The sequence below is a fragment of the Musa acuminata genome, chromosome BXJ2-8 (assembly GCF_036884655.1).
Source record: "Musa acuminata AAA Group cultivar baxijiao chromosome BXJ2-8, Cavendish_Baxijiao_AAA, whole genome shotgun sequence".
Taxonomy (NCBI): domain Eukaryota; kingdom Viridiplantae; phylum Streptophyta; class Magnoliopsida; order Zingiberales; family Musaceae; genus Musa; species Musa acuminata.
In genome coordinates, this window is record NC_088345.1 from 43316308 (window position 1) to 43336720 (window position 20413).

Consider the following 20413-nt stretch of genomic DNA (forward strand, 5'->3'; position numbering starts at 1 on the left):
CATAAATAGAGGGAAAACAAAGAGAACTTCCTCTTGCCTGCTTGTATCCAGTCACAGCATGTGTTCCATAAAAGGCTTCTTTATCAAAAGCAAAGCCAGCTTGTTTGCTGATCGCATGGCATGATGTGTAAGCACACATATAATATTTGTCATCAGAAGGTATCTTTAGTTGATCTGATCTCACCACGTCCTTTAAAATCTGTCCCATGAAAGTGCCAGTTCTAACAGGAAGAATAGTCTCTGGCTTTTGTTAGTAGTACAAACAACCTACCAATGGCATCTGCTATCAACTAAAACTGGGACCTGTTGATGTTATGGAGCTCAAATATCCACAACCTTGTAGTGTTAATGGAGATATGGAGTGAATGAGGACAACTTCAGTATAAGACTGAGATGTGCATGCTCACATGTATTTTTTTTTTTTCTCCTTTAGTTTGATAGAAAAAACAATGAGTTAGTTCATGTAAGAGGTAGAAAGATGAGATCATGAATCAGAGTGGAGAATTCAATTAAAGAAGAACCTTACATTGAGTGGATTTGTTAGGTAGGCTGGAGTTTTAGTTGCCAATGTGGTTGGCTTATACTTTTCATCTTTCCACTCTGTGACTTGGAAAGGTATTAAGTTTATCTAGAAGGGTACTATGCATGTGTCCTCATCAAAGCCTGGAAGAAAGAGACTAAAAGCCTTTAGCTTGATGGTGAATTTGCCTCATGCCTATTGACATCATACTGTGTAGGATGAAGACCATACCAGTTGTATATTGCTCTAGTATTTGTATATTGCTTGCTGTACTTTTTCATTTACCCTGATGGATTTATAGATTTGATTTATATGATGCATTCAACAATGAACTCCTACACACAGTGGATGAGGAAGACATTGTCAACTGCATTCTGGTTTCTGAGGGTGGATGACTTGGTCAATTGAAGTCTCCATGGTAGGTGATTTAGAATGAGGATAATTTTCTCTTGAACAACTGATCCCTCTTCATCAGTAGGTCCTAAAATCACAATCAAGATAAAGTTGGCATGAAGAATGTGCAGAATCTAGCAAGCTCAAACCTAGTATAAACCTTTTCATTTATCCAAAAAGTTGCTACTTCAAATGGATAATACCAGCATCAGTAGGATATTAGCACTTATCAGAAGAGCCCACATCTCCACTCTTACAAGCTGTCATCTCCAATCCTATCTTCTCAAAGGCTACTTACAATGTGAAAATGCATATTCTTTTATAGGGTTTTAGCAGGAATTCAGAATTTGTAATCATCTAAGAATTATCTACATGTATTATGCCCAAAAGTTATATTAGTTTGTGATATAAATTTCTGAGCTTCCTGCTAGTCCATAAAATAGCTCAAATATAATGAAGATATCAAAAATATTAGATGAGTGTCTAATCAAAATTAATATATATTAAGTTAAATATCAATTTCATTTAAAAACTTAAGTAGTTAGATGATAGACTGAACTCAAATATATGAATTACTTACTCTCTTAATATTTATGAGACTATTCTCTTAGTTATCTTTTTAATCTTCTTCTCACACATGAATATCTTCTAGCATTCTCCCTTTATATATAATCTTAATAGTCTTAAAATCCTCATATACTTAGTATCGAAGTATTTACATGCATTATGCCACCAAAAGTTGTATTAGATCGTAACGAGTTTCTGAGCTTAATGCTAATTCATAATCCAAATTAAATATAATAAAGATACTAAAAATATTTAGAATTATCTTTGAGCAATATTAGAATTAGTGTCTAGTCAAAATTAGTATATATTGAGTCAGATATTAATTCAACTAAACAACTTAAGTCAAGACTATTCTTTTAAATATATGGATCATCTAACTTTTTTGATATTTATGAGACTATTCTTTTAATCATCTTTTTTAATCTTTTCCTCATACATAATATCTTCTAACATTCTCCTCTTATTAATAATGTGTGGCTCGATTGTCTCACTCTTACTCATAAGGATATGTGGTGCGACTAGCTTTGTCTCAGTGGTATAGTATCATAAGCTTGATTGTAATTATCAAGCTTGACTCAAACATCTTTTTCTCTCTTTTTTTTTTTTTTTTCTCTTTCTCTTTTTCAATGATACCATGTTAGAAATTCATCAATTATGGATGTCTAGTGACAAACCTTGGCTCTAATATCATATTAGAAATTTATCAGTTATGGGTGTCTAGTCAGGATTAACATATATTGAGTTAGATTTTAATTCAATCAAAAAACTTAAGTTGTTATATTTTAGATTTGACTCAAATATATAACATCTGACTCTCTCGATATTTATTAATGTGAAACTATTCTCTTAGTTTTTTTTACTTTCTTCTTACAGCTTGATAACGAGGACAGTTTGAGAGTGAAAGAAAAAGATGAACCAAGACACCATTATGCAGTTAGGTCATTATTTTGGTTAACTAGGTGCTAATCTTAATCATCTAAATGTGCAAAAAGCTGCTACAATGAGTTCACAAATTTATTAATATTCAGCAACATATGGAAGGTAAGGAAAATTGGGGAATTCAACATTTAACAGCAGCTTTGAATAGTTATCAGCAATAAATCACAGTCATACCTGAGATTGGATATCAATACAATCCAAAAATAAAATTTCTTGTAACAAATATCTTTTATTTTAAAGAAAATTCATGCATAGCATGAGATAATGAGCAAAATGTGGTAGCAAGATTGTTGTGGCATCATGTATTTGCCCAGCTATCTCAAGTATTCTGTAGTTGATTAAGATCAAATGTGAGTAAAGCATGTTGGCTAAGATTATATAGACACTGTTGATATTAATATGCTAGTATTTTAAGAAATATTTAAGGTAGTTTAGGAAAAAATTGAACTATTTGTTAGGGTTTTAAAGTAGTGAGATCATGGAAAATAATGAGAAGGCTATTGTAATTTTAGATTGAATGAGAATAATTGTATGATTGTGTGCCTCCTTCTCTCTCTCTTAGAAATTAAACCCAACATATTAGCCCCACAAATCTAATATCTTTTGGTCTCAGAGTCAAGATCTTCTTTTGATCATTTTTAAATACTCAACTTATAAGGAAGAAGAAAATTTGTGGAAGATCAATGATTGTAAATGGTAGCAACTCAAATTCCAAACTCCAACAAGTGTTCCAATTTTTAGTAGTGAAAACTATGATTTCTAATTTGTGTTGACGAGAACCATGATTCTTTCACTTGATCTATGATATTTGATTGAGAATGATTATGATGATTCTAATAATACGAAAACCATGACAAGAGATTAAACAGTCAAATTTTAAAGCGAATCAGAAAGAGATGCAATGGCTCCTAGAAAGATTCAACAGTGTATTTCAGATATAATCATCCTAAGGATCATGAGAGCTACAAAAGCAAAGGATGCATGAAATCTTTTGCAAAAAGAATTTAAAGAAAATATGAAAGTTAGGATGATCAAACTTCAAACGGTAAGAAGAGAGTTAGAGAACCAGAAATTGAAAGAGAATGAGATATCGATTGACTTCTACACAAGGCTTATATACTTGATCAACCAAATGAAGACCTACGGTGAAAAGATTAGTGAAGAGAATTATAGAGAAGATCTTGATCAATATTCTAAAATAGTTTGATCATATTGTAGCTGTGATTGAAGAAACAAAAGATTTTACTATATTATATGTTGAAGAACTTATGAGTTGAACAAAGGTTGATTCAATATTCATAGAAAGCCATGAAAAATGTATTTCAATCAAAAGTTAATGTTGCTTCCAAGAATGGAGAGGATAAATCAAATAATCAATCACAAAATAAGAGGAAGCAGCCTAGAGATTAAAACCAAGGAAGAGAAAGAGGTAGAAGTTCACCAAGAAGAAGTATAGGAACAAATTATGATAGAAATTTCGAACAAAGAAGGACCACAAAAAAGATTCAGAATATGCAACAGAAATAATCATGAAGAGAATGATTATTATTATTATAGAGAAGGACATAATGTTACAAGTGCAAGAGGTATGGTCACAAGCAAAACAATTGCTATTTAAAAATAAATGAACAAGAAAAAATTTTTAAAGATGAATTTATTTTAGCATGTCAAAGTATTCAAAAACAAAAGGATGAATAATAGTATGTTGATAGTGCTTGTAGCAATAATATGATAGTGAAAGAATATATTTTTCTTGATATGAACATATTATTTCAATTTAAAGTTAGAATGGACTTGTAGAAGTGAAAAGAAAGGGCACAATTGGTGGTCAAATTCATGATATGCTATTTGTATCAGATTTAAATCAAAACCTGACATTTTAAAGATGACATATGTATTATAAATAATAAAAATAAATAAAAAATAAATATTGATATAAGCAAGAATGATGAATAAGAGATTTTCATTTTTTTTTTTCACTTTCCGTTAGATATATAAATGATATTGCTAGAAGAGCAAATATGATAGATGATTGATGGTTGAGGCAGAAGAGGTTTGGTCACTTCAATTTTGATAGTCTCAAGTTTCTATCACAAAGAGGTTTGGTCACAAGTATATGATGAAGGAAGCTCTGTGGAGATGACATGCCTTTTTCTCCTCAGCAGGATTTATGTGAGAGGTGGTGAGTCACAATCACCGAATGATGAGCAGATGGATGCAGCAATCTATTCCATCTTCCAGAAGGTATTTATCGACTTCAGCCATTGGAATCTGGGGATAAAACACAAGAACACTCAAATTGATCCCATCTCATACCAAGATGGGATCTGCTACTTGAATTATCCTAGCACCGACATCTTTGTGGCTGTGGGGACACTCAGGTCATCTGCATTTCCAAAAACGAAAGGCTGTGGGCCGGAGAACATTTGATGAACGTCATCGACACTGCAATTTCTGAAAACCCTTCTGGACTAGTGTGAGTAATGTTGTTGGTGTTGATCGAGTTGATCTCATCGACATCGATCGATCCCTTATTCACGAAAGGGAACCCCAATGTACGTTACCACTGCTGCAATGCAGATTTACAGATCATCTTGGTGCACCATCTCCATGAGACCGGGTAATTTTGACAACACAACAAAGACAATAAAGCGGAAATAATAAAAGCGACAAGAACAAACAAAACACCAGAACACTAGATATACGTGGTTCGATCAAATGACTTTGACCTACATCCACGGAAGAAAGAGGATCAAATTACTATTATAAAAGAGGGACACTTACAAATGCCTTAGGAAATGTTCCTAGGCCATAAAACACCTTCAGCTTCCTAAACAAGAAGACTTCAAACCATAAGCAGGTTTTCTTGTGATGCCTGCTGTACTTCTTGTGGTGTCTGTGGTACTTCTTGTGGTGTGTCTAACATCAAAGCTCAGGCCCTTATTTATAGTTCCAAGACGAGACAATAAGTCTGATTTTCCCGATGTGGGACTATGGGACTTGCCAAACTAACAAATCTCCACCTTGGCATGTCCCAACAAAACTTGCTCCACCTTCTTCACAAAAGCCCCAACGGGCAATCACCAACAATGAACACCAACCAAGTCCAAGCACTGCTTGAACTTGTAAACCGGAAGAGGCTTCGTAAGCATATCAACTGGATTGTCCTTCGTATGAATTTTCTGAACAAGGACTTTTCCCTCAGCAATCAACCACTTAGCGGAATTATCACAAGAAACTGCATATGAATAGGAAGTAGGCTCACTAACTTCACTTGTTTCTTCTGCAACAGACAAACATATGCAACCAAATTTGCATACCTTTGTGGTGGTCGAATATTTCTCATATGACGCATATGCCATAATTTGGTGATGTCAGAATCAGACAATGATGATGACGAAACTGCAACTGAACCTGTGACAGTAGTTCCCTGCAGAATATACAAGCTACCAGACCTACAAGCTTTCATAACAATAAGAGCACTTCTAGAAACTTTCATAACTCCACCTTCAGCTGTGTATTTACACCCAAGAGCCTCTAGGGTGCCTAAAGAGATAAGATTTTTTTTCAAATCAGGAATATGTCTAACATTAGTGAGCGTCCTCACAATACCATCATGCATTTTAATTCGGATTGTTCCTCTACCAACAACATCACATGCGGCATTATTGCCCATCAAAACAATTCCACCATTACAAGATTCATATGTGGAAAACAAATCCCTATTGGGACACATGTGATAAGAACAACCTGAATCTAAAATCCATTCATTTTTAGACTTTGTCCTGTCATCAGTAGCAAAGAAAATATTTCCAAAATTCTCATCAGATGCTACACTAGCTTCAGCGGATTCAATAGTTTTCTCAACAAATTTTTCCTTTTGCTTTAATTTATTTTTCAATTTAAAGCAATCAGATTTAATGTGCCCCATTTTATGACAATATCTGCATTCCAAATTTCTATGTCTGGATTTAGATCTAGATTTAGATCTACTACTGTCAAATTCTCTTTTATCCATTTTATCCCTGACAACCAGACCCTCAGCCTGATTTCCTCTACTTTCCCCAGTGATATCTCTGTCTATTTGCTCCTTAGATTTTAGTGCAGATTTAATTTCCTGATACGAAACTGTTTCTTTTCCATAAATCAAAGTATCACGAAAATACTTAAAAGATTGGGGAAGAGAACACAAGAGCAACAAAGCCTTATCCTCATCATCAATTTTTGCATCTATATTCTCCAAATCCATAACCAAAGAATCAAACTTATCAAGATGCGAGAGTATAGATGTACCTTCAATCATCCGAAGCATATATAGACTCTGCTTCAAGTAGAGACGATTCTCCACTGTCCTCTTCATGTACAAGGCTTTAAGCTTGTCTCACATGCTCTTAGCCGTAGTCTCCGTAGCTACCTCCCGTAAAACCTCGTCAGAGAGGTTTAGAATGATGCTGGATCGGGCCTTCTTATCCATACCCGCAAGATCTTCCTTTGACGTACCATCTGGAATGTTCTCAGCACCCTGAAGTGCCAAATCAACTCCGTCTTGAACCAGAATGGCCTCCATCTTGAGTTGCCACATGCCGAAGTTGACATTTCTGTCGAATTTCTCGACAACAATCTTTGTTATTGTCATCGTTGCCAAAAGATCCCAAAACCAGGCTCTGATACCAGTTTGTTAGAGCTAGCCCTAGGATATTTACCAAAGGGTAATTTTGACAACACAACAAAGACAATAAAGCGGAAATAATAAAAGCGACAAGAACAAACAAAACACCAGAACACTAGATATACGTGGTTCGGTCAAATGACTTTGACCTACATCCACGAAAGAAAGAGGATCAAATTACTATTATAAAAGAGGGACACTTACAAATGCCTTAGGAAATGTTCCTAGGCCATAAAACACCTTCAGCTTCCTAAACAAGAAGACTTCAAACCATAAGCAGGTTTTCTTGTGATGCCTGCTGTACTTCTTGTGGTGTCTGTGGTACTTCTTGTGGTGTGTCTAACATCAAAGCTCAGGCCCTTATTTATAGTTCCAAAACGAGACAATAAGTCTGATTTTCCCGATGTGGAACTATGGGACTTGCCAAACTAACACCACCTGCGTCTTAAAGTTGCAGACACACGAGACCCACAGAGTGCAATTAAAATCCTGGAACGAAGAACGTTGTTCTTGCGTGCACAATAAGTTTTGACTGCAATTTGGTTAATATTACAAGCTTGAAATGCAGATAAGAGTGAACTAATCAGCTAAGCTAAGTATATTACTGATTGCCGATGAATCATCTTATCTGGAATCACTGTATCCGGTTGTATATGCATTGATCAGTGTAGTTAGATTCTTGGGGAATCTTATGATGTGCCAAGGCAAGTTTCATTCACCAGTAGCATGGTTGACACCTACAAATGACATGCTCAGATTCACTTGTAATGCACCACTGAAACTAAAAGGGAAACGTAAAAGAAACATTAGCCTTTAGGAATTGCCGAAATGTGATAAGATCATCTTTCTCAGCTCCTTGCAAAGGACCTTTTTTCCTAGCTTTCCATGCTACCATCCATGGCACACAAAAGAGAGAGCAACATCATATGGGTGGGGGCTTGTTGGTGCCAGGTTTCATATGCTAAAAGAATCATCTTTTTTTCTTTCAATCATTGGTACCAAGTGAAAGCGTATCTTGAAATAAAATGAAAGAGATCAAAGATGAGATTCTTTTGGTTGCTCCACAGAAAGTGAGAATAATGGCGAGTGGCACAATCATATAAGATGATACTGCTTACCTACTGAATAATTTTGTCCAATAATGTCAGGCAAATGACACACTCACTCAACCTGTAATTAAGCTTTTCGATTAAGGAGCCTTTGGCATGCTTTGTTGTTTCAGCTGGGTGAGACAGTGTCAAGGAATTAAATTGAATGCGAGTGCAATCTCTGTAGCATTGTGATACTTCTTCGCTAGCATCTGATGGTTAATGCGTCGTATCACACACACCAAACTGCAGAGGAGTTAAGGTCTCATATTGCATGGCATCACAGCTTTATCTCAAGTACATCGTGCTATCGTCAACCTGTGTTTGCAGCAGCTTATGTTTGAAGACAATAGTCACGAAGAAGGTAGCATCCTCGTCAATGACCATCGCAGCTTTGTCCGGTGATTCATTCATTTAGTTCATCAGCAACGTTCAGAGAACACGCATCTGTAACACAGAAAATAAGATCATGGAGACATGACGTTGGGTAAAAGGACCTGACTCAGTACCGGACACACAAACAGCCCATCTCCATAGCAAGCAGCTCATCAGATCTACTCTGCACGATTCAATCTCTCTCTCTCTCTCTTCCCCATAGTGTGGTCGCAGGCGACCTCAATAGTCGTGCGCGTCGGACTGCGCACAGCCATGCAGAATCTGATGTGCTGCACGCACAAACATACCGTCTCCGTATCGAGCTGCCCATCACCAACTCTCCGTTCGATGTCTGGTCGCAGGCGGCCTCAAAATTCGTGCGTCTCAGATTCCACACAACACTGCAGTTCGTAAAGTAGGGAGCCGCCCATCACTCCGCATCAGCATCGGCTGCCTCGGCTGAATTTAAATCTCATTGGGGGGGGTGGGGTGGGGGGTATGGAGATGGGTGAGAGGTGGGATACGAACACGAGACGGCGTCGGAGTTATGGCGAGGAGGGGAGGCAGCCATCGTGGAAAAGAGTAAAGAAATGTTTGGTGGAAGGGCAAAAGGCAAGCACAAAGAGAGGAGTGAGAAAGTCACTTCTCCCCCACCACCGGGAAGAAGAAGAAGACGACAGCGAACGATATATGAACGCAGTCGCCTCTTTTCTGGTTGCCAATGAGCAGTACAAACAGGAGAGAGAGAGAGAGAGAGAGAGAGAGAGAGAGAGAGACCGACGCATGCGCCTCTTTTCTGGCTATCAGCGCCTGCTTCACTTCACGTCGTGTATAGCTCCGACTCATCACCTAATTTCTTCCCATTTTGCCCACCCCAACAGATAGATTCATCAGTTGTCAGTGGCAGACGACAGAGTGGGGAGAGAGAGAGAGAGAGAGAGAGAGAGAGAGAGAGAGAGGGAGAGAGAGAGAGATTCGGGCGCTTTTTGAAGAGCAATGGTAGAAGGGGAAGGAGCAGAGTGGTGGTGAGAGCGGAAGAAGGAGAAAGAGGAACAGGAACTAGCTTGATTCAAGAGAAAGAGATAGAGGGTGGAAGGTAGGGAGCAAGAGGAGGAGGAGGAGGATGGCGGCTCACGGTTGCGCGAGGCAGGGAATGATGGTGTGGATTCTGGCGCTGGCCACCTTCTTATCGTGCGCCGTGGCCGGGACCGGGCGGTTGGAAGCGAAGCAAAGGCTGGAGGTGCAGCGGCACCTCAGGAGGCTCAACAAGCAAGCCGTCAAATCCATCGAGGTGGCTCCTTTCTCTGTTTCTCTCATGCCTTCCTTCTTATTCTTTCTTTACATTAATATTTTTTCCTATGTAATAGTAATGCTAAAGGATTACTTTTCCTCAAACCATCGACATTAAATGCAAATTAACTAAATGTTCTTCATGTGCATGATAGATTTTTAGTCCTTGTTTCGCTTTCTTAGCGTTGTTGCATGTTACTAGTGTTTTCTCCTCTGATTTGAGCTAAATAATACAGGCTTTTCCTTGGTATTTTCTACACAATTTGGTAGCTCTTCTCGTTGAAACGATCCTATTTCCATATGAACACTAGAATAATTCATTGACGGCGCTCGAGTTTCTTTCCATGCGTGTATTCAGGAGAACTGAGATTAATGTTTGGATCCCCAAAACAATGTGCAGAGCCCAGATGGAGATATCATAGACTGTGTGCACCTCTCTCTTCAGCCAGCCTTCGATCACCCTTTCCTCAAGAACCACACCATCCAGGTTTCTTCCTCTCTGCTTGTTCCTCTCTCTCGCTCTCTCTCTCTCTCTCAACTGATACTTGATGAAGCTCAATTCATCAGATGAGACCAGCTTTCCACCCGGAAGGCGGCCTACTGTTTGATGAGAGAGAGGTGGCGTCAAAGAAGAGAACTCCCTCCATAACTCAGCTGTGGCATCAGAAAGGGAGGTGCCCCGAGAACACCATCCCCATTAGGAGGACAAAGAGGGATGATGTGCTGAGGGCCAGCTCAGTCAAAAGATACGGGAGGAAGAAGCACAGGAGCATCCCAAATCCAATGTCTGTCGACCCTGACCTTCTCAATGAGAATGGCCATCAGGTACGGCGAGAGGAACACGGAGGAGAAGTGCTTCCTGGCTTTCATGCTCCCTTTCTCATCTGCTCCTTTTTCTGGGTCTTCTTCGAGCAGCATGCGATTGCTTATGTAGAGGGGGATACCTACTACGGAGCCAAGGCTTCCATGAACGTGTGGGAGCCAAAGATTCAGCAGCCCAACGAGTTCAGTCTGTCTCAGCTCTGGATTCTGGGGGGCTCCTTTGGGGCGGACCTCAATAGCATTGAAGCCGGTTGGCAAGTATGCATCTCTTGTACTTGGGATTAAACATGTTTGATCAAAAACATTGTACACACACATTATTTTTCTGTTGGTATGCATGCAATCAATCAATCAGGTGAGCCCAGATCTGTATGGAGACAATAACACAAGACTCTTTACTTACTGGACTGTAAGTTACCATCTTCTTCTTTGTAGTTTTTTTTCTGTTGATTTAACTTTTAAATCTAGAAATCTCCTGCTTTTAAATATAGTCCAACTATATCTACATGATGATTGATATATATATATATATATATATATATATATATATATATATATATATATATATATATATATATTGTTCTTGTGCATAATTGGATGTCTACTAATATGTCAAACTTCAGAGTGATTCTTATGAAGCAACAGGATGCTACAACTTACTCTGCTCTGGATTCATCCAAGTCAACAGTGAGATTGCAATGGGTGCCACAATCTATCCCATCTCCAAATATGGTGGCTCCCAATATGACATCAGTATACTTGTATGGAAGGTGGAGACAAAACTCATGCAGTTGCTGCAACTACGTGAACTAAAAACTAGCAGTCCCATCATTTTCTTTTGCTTTTCAGCTCATGTGTTCAATTAGTGATGGTGAGGATGTTATCGTCTGAGCAGGATCCCAAGGAAGGGCATTGGTGGATGCAGTTTGGGGATGGCTACGTGCTAGGTTACTGGCCTTCCTTCCTCTTCTCCTACCTAGAAGACAGTGCCACCATGATAGAGTGGGGAGGAGAAGTCGTGAACTCGGAACCAGATGGTGAGCACACCTCCACCGCAATGGGCAGTGGCCACTTCCCTGGAGAAGGATTTGGCAAGGCCAGCTACTTCAGGAACGTCCAGATAGTTGATGGATCCAACAACCTGAGGCCACCCTCGGAGTTTGGCACCTTCACGGAGCAATCCAGCTGCTATGATGTGCAGACTGGCGATGGTGGTCGATGGGGGCACTACTTCTACTATGGAGGTCCTGGTAGAAACTCTAATTGTCCATAGATTATTCGAATTGAAGTCCCCCATTCTGCAGCTTACCATCAGTAACCCCTTTCTTCTTTGATATCGATATCAGTATTGGTTTTAGCTCCCTCTGTTGCTTTGTCCCTCTCCCCATGGAAGTGTCTGGAGAGAAGATTATTGAGAGAAGCAAGCTTGTGGTGGTCTTCTTCTATCCATTTGTTATCTTCTTTGTAATTATCTCCTCCGAGTCCTTTGTTTCAGTACTGTGTTGATAGTGAATGAGACCTTCCTGTGTTTGCTTGGTTAAAGGAGGACCACATTAGATTCTTGCTATTGGCAGCATGCAGCATGGGGCCTGATCATAACTCTTGTGTTTTGATTTGAAGTTGGAAAAGGTACAGCCTTTTTTGAGAGGTAATGTGGTGGTGAATCCTTGGAGAGACACCATGGAATGAAGAGCTTGGGAACCTTGGAAAGATGTTACTGCAACAGTAATGGTTTCCTGCAGCTCCTTTGCTTCTTCACCTTTCAGACTGATGTTAGCTCTGTTATGTCCAATGGTTCATGCATTAGCTGAAAACAGCTACTGAACTCTCATCTCTACAGCAGAGAGATTGCTGAGCTGTTTGCCTTGTGAAATCTTATGCCTTGAGATTTAGAATGAAATCTTATGTTCCTTTATCTACAGAGGAATAACATGAATCACAGACAAGCAATTGATCAGAAAGAAAAAAAAAAAAAAAAAAGAAGGAAAAATTGATAGCAGAAACAATGCTTTTGATGTATGTACTTCTTTAAGTCATTCAAAACAGACAAGACTGGAAGAAAGTACAAGATTAATCTCCGCTACAATTTCCACCATGTTGATCACTCATCACTCACCATGTTACAAATTAATGATCTGGCTACAGAGATCATCATTTCCCTTGACACTTCTCATGATGTGAATTGATGAGAGAACATAAGCTGGCTCAACTTGCAAGGATTTATACAACATGTCATAAAACTGTCTGAACCACAAGGCATACAAATTATTGTCAAACTGTCAAAAGATCCAAATAACTACTGAAAGAGAAAAAGAAGTAATGGCATGCACAACCTGATTAGGTCAATTGAAGTCAGAACAGAAGTAGACAAGAAGCCAAAGTTTGATACATAAGCAGTACCTAAACTTTCTTTGGCTTATTCTCAACTTAGTGCAGCTTTAGATAACAAAAAACACTTACTGCATCTCAGAATCAAAGTGGCTGGTATGGAGGTTGATCCTAGCACGGTCATCGGCTTGATACAAACCCAGATTACTGAAACTGATAATTAAATTGGCTGGTGAGCTCTGCAGTAAGCTTGTGTTATATGAATCTGCTGCAGTGTTGAATAAAGGACAGATAAATCAACTGGATCTGACAGACTGTTCTATGCTGCTATAAAAAAAGGGCAGTGGCATCAAACTTTGGAAGTAAATATAGGCCTTCTGAAAATGTTCCACAAAGCAAATACAATGATTAGACCCAACAGATTCTAACTTTGTGAGGACTTAATTTTGATGAATTCACCATTCTGATGTCTTCAGCAAATGTCATGGTCTTACTTGAATGAAGTTTCTTGTTGGAGTTCTACCAAAAGCTGACTGACTTCTAGAGTGATCATTTGTGAACCACCTTCTGAGGGCTGCATCAAAACAGAGGAGCTATTGCAATTATGGATTTGAGATTTGCTTGCAAGCATTGCTTATTGGTGATGATGTCTCCATTGCTTGTGTATATTGTACAGCTACAACAAACATATGGAGATATGAGTTGGATTGAGTTGCCCTACACCTTAATGCAAGCCAAAACTCGTAATGGTATAGGCCAAACTAGTCAACTGAGGTAAGAAGAAATGGCTATGGTTTGTTTTCAGAATATTCAGACAATAATGGACATTTGTTGACCTTTGTTTTCATCATTGAAGATACCTAAAGATCTGGAAATATAAGAATGTTATGATTGCACTAGGAAGGCTGTGATGAAAAGAAAAAAAAAAACAAGTAATCTAATAGAATTACACCATTAAAATTATTATCGAGAGTGATCATGCATCCCAAAATTCATCCAGAAGAAATGTGACCAGAAACCGAGTTCCATTGACAAAGTCTTCCTCCAGCTTCTGATGGCATTCTTTGAAGACAGTGAAGCAGCTAAAGAAGAAAGAAGAACAAACAATCAAAGATCGGTGGTTGCTCTTGACAGATTGTGCACAGCTAAAGTTTGGAACATGCAATTGTCATTCCAGCTAGATTTTGGCACCAACCTATTGACAACCCATCTTCCTCGAACAAAGAAAGAAGGAAGAGAACACGAACAAGGAAATCTCTTCCGACAGCGTGTATGTTAAGACGTTCCAACTAACAAAACACATGGAGGAGGAGGAGGAGGAGGAAGAAGACACAAGCGAAAACAGCCTGTCATGTCCCAGACCCAAGCTTGGTAGTCTCCTTACAAAAACCCTCCTCTCCCTCCCCCTCCTTCCACGGCCCGAACTGCATTGCCTCCTCTCTACATCTCCTCCCTCCATTCCTCTGTGCTCGGTAGTTTGCCTTAAAGTGCTACTAGCAATGGAGGCAGCTCTCAAGCTCAAGTTGTTCGCCATGGCCATGATGGCCGTCGTGATGGCCGCGTCCATGGTGCAGAAGGCCGCGGCGGCGCAGGCACCCGCTCCCAGCCCCACCTCCGGCGCCCCCACGTCGTCCACCGCTGCCGCGGCCCTGGCGTCGGTGGCCGCCCTGGCCTTCGGTTATCTCCTCTGCTGAGCGACGTGTTCATCACCTTCCCTGCCGTGACTCATCACGTTCGGTCTTCTTCTTTTGCATGGTGGAGGGGGAGAGTGTAGTGTATGCATGATGACCGTACGTGGGTGGTGAACGCTGTATCAGTTTCCATGGTGTTTATTACAATGTGATTCATTCTTTCTATTACAATTGGAGCAACAAAGCATAAGCAAATTTTATGTACTTTGAGAATTTTAGAGCTGAAGAAACTCAAAAGGAAATATTATTTTGTAAGCCTAGAAATAATTAATTTCTTCAAGAAACCTGAAGATAATTAATTTCAAAGTATAAGCAAATTTTATGTACTTTGAGAATTTTAGAGCTGAAGAAACTCAAAAAGAATTTTTCTTTTGTAAGAAGCCTAGAAATAATTAATTTCTTCTTATGGCAGCAATGACTCGGATGAGATGGGAATCCACCATGAGACTTCCCCATCATCAAAAGATAAGACTGGCTTACCAAACAGCAGTCCTTCGACACATTGCTTTCACAAGAGTCCAAAGCGTGGAAGCTGGAAAGTGTCGTGGCGGTGGCTGTCCATAGTTCACATGGGCTCTCAATTATGACATGATCCCACCACCACTGCGGCACACGAGCATCTCAATTATTTATAGCGTCCATATTCTGAGTCAAAAAGATCCATCTTCAGTAACAAATCAAACACAATTAAAAGGGCATCCCCTCTCTCTCTCTCTCTCTCTCTCTCTCTCTCAAAAAGATCCATCTTCAGTAACAAATCAAACACAATTAAAAGGGCATCCCCTCTCTCTCTCTCTCTCTCTCTCTCTCTCTTGGCGTTGTTAAAATTATGAAGCCCATGATGGTCCATAAACATATGGACAGCTTTGGGTACTGCACTTTACCTCTTTGATTTCTACTGAGGCAGGCCTGCAATGTTATCCCTGTGCTGCTACAACTGCTGACAAAAATGACGGGGCCTTCTTGTTCTGTTGCCTGACAAAGAATAATAGCCCACAGGAAAAATGATACTCTTTTAAGGAAGATCCATTTCAATCCACACTGTGGCTGTCAATGCTAGTTGTTTAATTATTAATCTTTAACAGAAAGAAGTGATCTTACTGTTATAAATCTGAGAAAATCTAAAAACTTTATTTCTACAAGAATAAACACTAGTTATCATGCTATACATGTTTGATGAGAAAAAGGAAAACAGATCAAGTCCAACACTAATCAGAACCCAAATAGGATCTGGGCAAACTTAATCACCAACCCTTTCATGTTAAAAAAAAAAACACAAAACAAGTATATAAAAGAAAGCCTATGATCCTAAAGATCAGTGAAACTTTAGAATGATTCCAGAGCATGTGCACTGGGTATTCAATCACCAATGAAGGGGTTGTGTTGGTGATGAGGGACCAGGAACATGTCACTCTGAGAATACCGCAAAACATCTCCCCAAAAGGACACAATAACGTGAAGACAGATAATACGAAAAAGATAGGCCACAAGGCAAATCAGTGTACCTTTGTGCACAACCTTACAATGCCTTGGTGCCCCGCCCCGTCTCCATCCCATCAGACCAATCTGTTCAAGTATCAACATTAGAAACCACATCAAAATTCCATTAGCTTAACTGGTAAAGAATGATATCGTAATTTTTACCACTAAAGTTTTACCCAGTGAAGCAACAGCACAAAGAAAGAAAGATGCATGTTTTAAGTAAACAATCTAGTAGTTGCCATAGCTAAATTGCTTGCCTAGAACAGAGCTGGTTCACTTACCTGTGTTTCCAACAAACACGTTCCCCAAGCAGATGCACAAAATATCACTGGAGTTGAAGCCAACCTGCAACATAACTATTCAAAGATGTTCCAGGAAGATTTTGAAGACAAGAAAAATCAGCTTGAAGTGAAGGCTATAAAGCTACTGTTAGCTCATAGTTAAACAGAACTATTCAGACATGAAAAGGGTTTACAGAAGGAAAGATAACATTGAACAACAACTATGGACTCTGCATTTTCCTAGAAATGCAGCCACAGTAAATAATATACAAAAAGATTTCGTATTAAAAAATTTACATGTAATTTGCTTCCCATCTGCCTAACGTTAAGAGAAAGAAAAGTTACACGGCTAGAGGAAAACAAACTACGTTGCTCTATGAAAGTATGGTGAACATTCAATCCACCAAAGGCTTTCCTTCTTTAACCACAATGATCCAAAGAGAACATTACGAGTCCACGAGGGCCAGTCTCGAGGAAGATGACTCGCTCAGTGAGACAGAAGCAAGCGAAGATGCCCAAGCCCGGGCATTATTTGCCCCTTTCTGAAAGTTCCTCGTCTTATTGCAGAGCCTAAGGTTGCTCCACAGCCTTTTAACATCAATTACATGCAGCGCTTGCTCCAGTAGTTGACTTGATTCACAAAGAACCCTTGAGTTCAGAGGCCAGGCATGTGAGACCCAAAAAGCTTTGATGCGGGAGTAGATCACAGGAAAGAAGCACATAATTATCTTCAGACAGATGAAAAATATGCTGAATGTTAAGTAAGGTTCATGTGATATTAACTCCCTTGCAGACTCAACATGAGGTACATGGGACCTCACGCGTTCTGAACTGAACTGTTCAATCTCCAGATATATGACTGGATTCAAACCTGTATAAGAATAGCAGAAGATAAGTATGCAACAAAATAAAGAAACTAGAAAAGAGTTACAGGTATAATTAACATATCATATTTTTCCACCTTCTAGTTCCTAGTGTCTCAGCCATGCAATTGTAAATATGTAGTAAAGTGATAAGATCAAGAATAACAAAGGCCTCAATGGATAAATCAAGTCAAAAAGAAGGCACTTCATCTGCTCTTTTACAGCCAAATGTGCTATATGGTCAAAAGTAAGTACTTTTTTCACAATAGGGCAGACCTAGATCTATAACCAAGAAAATGGAAGTCTGAGAAATTTCATAAGGATTGGCTTCTCATATGCATCAGATATTTTGGCAGATAAATGGACATTAGATTCCACTACTCAAAACAAGTAGAACAGTTTGAAGAAAACAAATGCAGACAAAGAAATGTACCTGTATTTTTCTTGTAGAATTGGACCAGGGAAGTCAAATCCCTTGAGCCATGATATTGAACCCTTGTTGTCCCATTGATCAGCATTACAGCTGGAAAGCTGTGAATACCATTTCTTGAGAGGACACTGGATAGCATGTGAAAATTTATCAAATGAAATATAAATGTCCATAAAGCATGGATGCATATCTTAGTAAGGCAAATGAACCTGTATAATTTGGTACTGCATACCTTGGCATGACTGATGATTCTTCAACTAATAAATGTTTTATTTGAGGAAACATGGAACTAAGAGCATCAAACATAGGTCGAGTATTGGATGAGAACGGGCACCACGATGCATAGAAAAGGATAGAGTAATAAGAACTTTGCTTGCCAGATAGCTCTCTCTCAAATGTCTCTCCACTCACCTTCAAAATGAAAAAGAAAAAAACAGATTTATCTGCAGTCCGTAATTCACAGACAAATTGAAAGAAGTGGTTAGCAATTTCAGTTACAAACATAAACAATCCATCGCAATTGTCGAAGCAGCATCAAAGGATTGCCTTGCAAAATCTATGCAAGAATCACGGATCAATTGCCAGCTCTAGTTGCTAAGAAATTACAGGGTCGACTGAATGGATTGGAGAATTTGTTTGAGGCAACTGAGAAATATTTTTCCATCATTTTTCACTTTCCTTTTCTTCTTGATCCTTTCCTCCATGCACTTCCTCTTTACTTTTATACAGCTGTGCAACCCCACTATAATTTCAGTATAATATGTCCCATATGATATCTAAAACAGGCCATTGTTACACAAGATTAGATTAGTAGTCATAAGTAGTTGAGATTTTTTTTTCCAAAGATCAGGACTAGTCTGATTAGTCAACAACAATGATGCCAGTTACATGCATCTTGTCCTCCGCCATCAAGCTCTGTTGAGTATTGAGAGCATATCACTGTCTAATTAAAAACCACCAATATTCTTCTATCATTTCTAATGTTACTCTTAGATCTTCTTTTCACTAACCATAATTGGCTTCTCTCATTTAAACCGATGCATCAACAGTTTTCCCTCATTTATACTCTAATCAAAACCATCTTAATTGTTCATGAGCATGTTTGATCTTACAGTTATCTAATAATTTTTTTCCTTCATTCTAAAGGGTACATGACATAACAATCTTTCCTATCATATGTGAACACAAATTTATCAAAGAGGAGTAAAAGAAATTAGAAGGTAAGCGTATATATTCAGATAGGGAAAAAAGAAATTAGAAGGTAAGTGTATATATTCAGATAGGGAAAGGACAATAGAGCACAATAAGAAGATTGTGAGCAACACCTACTTTGTACAGACATACAATATTTTATTCACTTCTTCATTTTAGCTGCCATCAGTGGGGCTCCTGATCATATAGAATAGCAAGTCATAATAAAAATGACCTTGTTAATCCCTTCAAGAAGTTAGCCTGGAAACCAAATGCTCCTAAACTAATAGCTGATCTTCTGGCTTCAGGACGTGCATACTAGAAGTTAAATAATAAGCATACCTAGTTAAAACTCACAGAAAGTGGCATTATGTGGTAGAAAATGGCTGACACTCTGATTCTGTCAAGTGGACATCATTCAGCTTAAGAATGAAAAATATAATGCCCAATCAAAGGCAAAATAACAAAATTTACAGGCAGATACCATGAGTTATCTTTTACAACTTACACCATCAAAACTGACAAATGCATCTCGGCTTGTTCTCTAGCAAGAGAAGAAACCATGAGCCTTGTATATTCTTTAACATCCAATTTTGATAGAAAGATCAAGTAAAACTAGCATCCAATAGAACTCTGAGGAGGAGGGGGAAAAATCCTGGCTTTTTGAGTAATATTAGGAATCCATCTGTATTGCATGCATAGGACTCTAAAACAGTCGGCAAACAACTTTGTAAAAATAACTCCTAGTTCTACCATCCCTTTATCTCCCTCAGTCTCTGCTTCTTGAATCAGCTAGATTATGCACCAATTCCTTTTTTTTTAATTAAAAAATTAAAGCAGCCTATTCAAACAAACGAAAGAATACGCTCCAAAAATTCAAACTGAGCATAATCTAAAGCTTCAGATATCATAAAAGTTCGGTTTTTTATGCTTCATGTACGGCATATTCATTAAATTGAAAAAAGAAACAAAACAACCAAAACAATCAACCACATAATTACAAAGCAACTACAAATGCATCAATCAAAACCAAATAACTACCATATTTCCATATGACAACACACGGGAACCCAAAAATGTCAAAACATCATATCAATAAACAATCATGAGGGCTTTCGATCTTGCCACGGACTTAAAACATTCCACGAAAAATCAAAACCCAAAGAATCTCATAACCCGACGCAAACCCCAAACCAACAGAAGCGTACAAGAAGAAAGCTCACACCGTTCGATTAAGACAACGATCATACCAAGGGCAGAAGAAAAAGAAGCAATTACACGATTTCATGGCAAAGAAGCGTACCTCCTGAGGCGAAGACAGCTCGATCCAAAGAGGGCATTGAGATTCGATGCCGTCGAGGAAGGCCAGGTCCGAACGGGGGCAGAGAGGCGGCGCCGCGGCGGCGCGGTTACGAGGAAAGGTGAGGGCACAGAGGAAGAAGAAGAGGAGGAAAGCGAAGAGGGGTCGAGCGGATCCGGCCATG

The 20413-nt window shown here is 38.9% G+C and overlaps 3 protein-coding genes across 3 annotated transcripts; 2 read left to right on the top strand and 1 right to left on the bottom strand.

Moving 5' to 3' along the window:
- The first annotated feature begins 9089 nt into the window (after window positions 1-9089).
- LOC135619540 (protein neprosin-like) lies at window positions 9090-12205 on the top strand. Its single transcript, XM_065121648.1, has 7 exons — window positions 9090-9842; window positions 10242-10328; window positions 10409-10666; window positions 10757-10921; window positions 11019-11072; window positions 11287-11433; window positions 11559-12205. The coding sequence occupies exons 1-7, from the start codon at window positions 9675-9677 to the stop codon at window positions 11934-11936; spliced, it is 1257 nt and encodes a 418-aa protein (XP_064977720.1). The 5' UTR covers window positions 9090-9674; the 3' UTR covers window positions 11937-12205.
- Window positions 12206-14277: 2072 nt separating this feature from the next.
- Window positions 14278-14937, top strand: LOC135619542 (uncharacterized). Its single transcript, XM_065121650.1, has one exon. It carries the CDS (start codon window positions 14293-14295, stop codon window positions 14683-14685), a length of 393 nt encoding a protein of 130 aa, XP_064977722.1. The 5' UTR covers window positions 14278-14292; the 3' UTR covers window positions 14686-14937.
- A 1264-nt stretch (window positions 14938-16201) lies between these two features.
- LOC135620399 (5'-adenylylsulfate reductase-like 5) lies at window positions 16202-20412 on the bottom strand. The gene is made up of 6 exons (XM_065123322.1): window positions 20233-20412; window positions 17971-18149; window positions 17742-17866; window positions 17255-17316; window positions 16446-16509; window positions 16202-16248 (listed from the first exon to the last, which is right to left on the bottom strand). The coding sequence occupies exons 1-6, from the start codon at window positions 20410-20412 to the stop codon at window positions 16202-16204; spliced, it is 657 nt and encodes a 218-aa protein (XP_064979394.1).
- Window position 20413: the final 1 nt, after the last annotated feature.